The 1,243-nt window shown below is 79.6% G+C and overlaps 1 protein-coding gene across 1 annotated transcript; it reads left to right on the plus strand.

Moving 5' to 3' along the window:
- Positions 1 to 88: 88 nt before the first annotated feature.
- Positions 89 to 1,153, plus strand: MRPL9 (mitochondrial ribosomal protein L9). Its single transcript, XM_035314018.1, has 4 exons — positions 89 to 237; positions 337 to 496; positions 732 to 856; positions 1,001 to 1,153. Exons 1-4 carry the CDS (start codon positions 154 to 156, stop codon positions 1,151 to 1,153), a joined length of 522 nt encoding a protein of 173 aa, XP_035169909.1. The 5' UTR covers positions 89 to 153.
- Positions 1,154 to 1,243: the final 90 nt, after the last annotated feature.

A 1,243-nucleotide genomic window follows, 5' to 3' on the forward strand; every position in this document is an offset into this window, starting at 1 on the left:
GGGAGGGGGGGGGTCGTTCTGCGCAGGCGCGGCGCTCCCAGCGCTCAGGCGCGCGGCGGGGCAGCCCCAGCGCGGTCTTAGGGCGCAGGCGCGCGGCGGGGCAGCCCCGCGGAGGGGACCTCGGGGTCCTCGCGGCGCCGGCTGGGGGCGGCCATGTTGGGCCCGGTGGCGGCGGGGGGCCGCGGGCTGGCGGCGGGAGGGGCCCTGAGCCGGGCCCTGAGCCTCAGCCATGGCCGGGTGAGGGCCGGGGGGGCTCCGGGGGGCTTCGGGGGGGTGGGAGCGGCCCGGCCCGGCCCGGGCCGGCCTGACCCGTTCCGCCCGGTTCCATCCCCGCAGGGCACGGTGGTGGTGGAGCGCTGGTGGCCGGTGCCGCTGAGCCGGGAGGGGCGGGCGCCGCGCCTGCACCCCCGGCGGCACCGCGTGTACCGGCTGCTGGAGGACGGCAAGCACCTGCCCAAGGCCGACATGGAGCTCATCCTCACGCGGGCCGTGCAGGGTACGGCGGGGACGGGCCGGGACCGGGAGGGGGCGGAGGGGCTGGGGGGGCCGGGACCGCTACCGAGGGCCGGAACCCCCCGGTGGGGCCTGGCCGCTGCCCCGGGACCGGTCCAGGGCTCGGTCCCGAGGCGCAGCAGGGTTGGGGTCCCCTCACCGGGCTGCCCCCCCCCCCCCCCCCCCCCCCCCCCCGCCGCCCCCCTCGCGCCGCCCCGGCCTCTCGGCGGCCCCCCCAGGCCTGGGGACCCGCGGTGACACCGTGCTCGTGAAGAAGTCCTTGGGCCGCAACAAGCTCCTGCCGCAGGGACTGGCCGTGTACGCCTCGCCCGAGAACAAGAAGCTGTTCGAGGAGGAGAAGCAGGTGAGGGCGGCAGCCCCCCCGTTAAACCCCCGGTACCGAGCCCCTGGGCGGGGCGGGGGCGCCGGAGGGGCTACGGGGCCGTGGCCGTGTGGGGTCCCGGTCCCAGCCCCCTCCTGAGCCCCCGCTCGGCCCCGTGTCCCACAGCAGCGCCAGGAGGGGAAGCTGGAGGTGATGCAGACGCAGAGCGGTGAGAAGGTGAGCGGGGGGGGGGGGGCGGGGGGGGGGCACGGGGGATCCCCGAGCCCCGGAACACCGAGCCCCGGTCCCGGCCGGTGCCTCCGGTGCCCGCAGCCGTGACCCCGCTGCCTCCCGTCCCGGTGCCCGCGCTGCGGGAGGGAGCGGGGCTGAGCCTCGGGGCTGCGGCTCGGAGGAGACTGAGCCCATCCC

This window comes from Oxyura jamaicensis, unplaced genomic scaffold (assembly GCF_011077185.1).
Source record: "Oxyura jamaicensis isolate SHBP4307 breed ruddy duck unplaced genomic scaffold, BPBGC_Ojam_1.0 oxyUn_random_OJ70365, whole genome shotgun sequence".
Lineage (NCBI taxonomy): Eukaryota > Metazoa > Chordata > Aves > Anseriformes > Anatidae > Oxyura > Oxyura jamaicensis.

Bases quoted from the DNA above. Each gene is read 5' to 3' on its own strand.
- MRPL9 (XM_035314018.1), top strand. From the start codon at position 154: ATGTTGGGCCCGGTGGCGGCGGGGGGCCGCGGGCTGGCGGCGGGAGGG. The intron at 238-336 runs GTGAGGGCCGGG...CCATCCCCGCAG, and splicing joins TGAGCCTCAGCCATGGCCGG to GGCACGGTGGTGGTGGAGCG. The intron at 857-1,000 runs GTGAGGGCGGCA...CGTGTCCCACAG, and splicing joins TGTTCGAGGAGGAGAAGCAG to CAGCGCCAGGAGGGGAAGCT.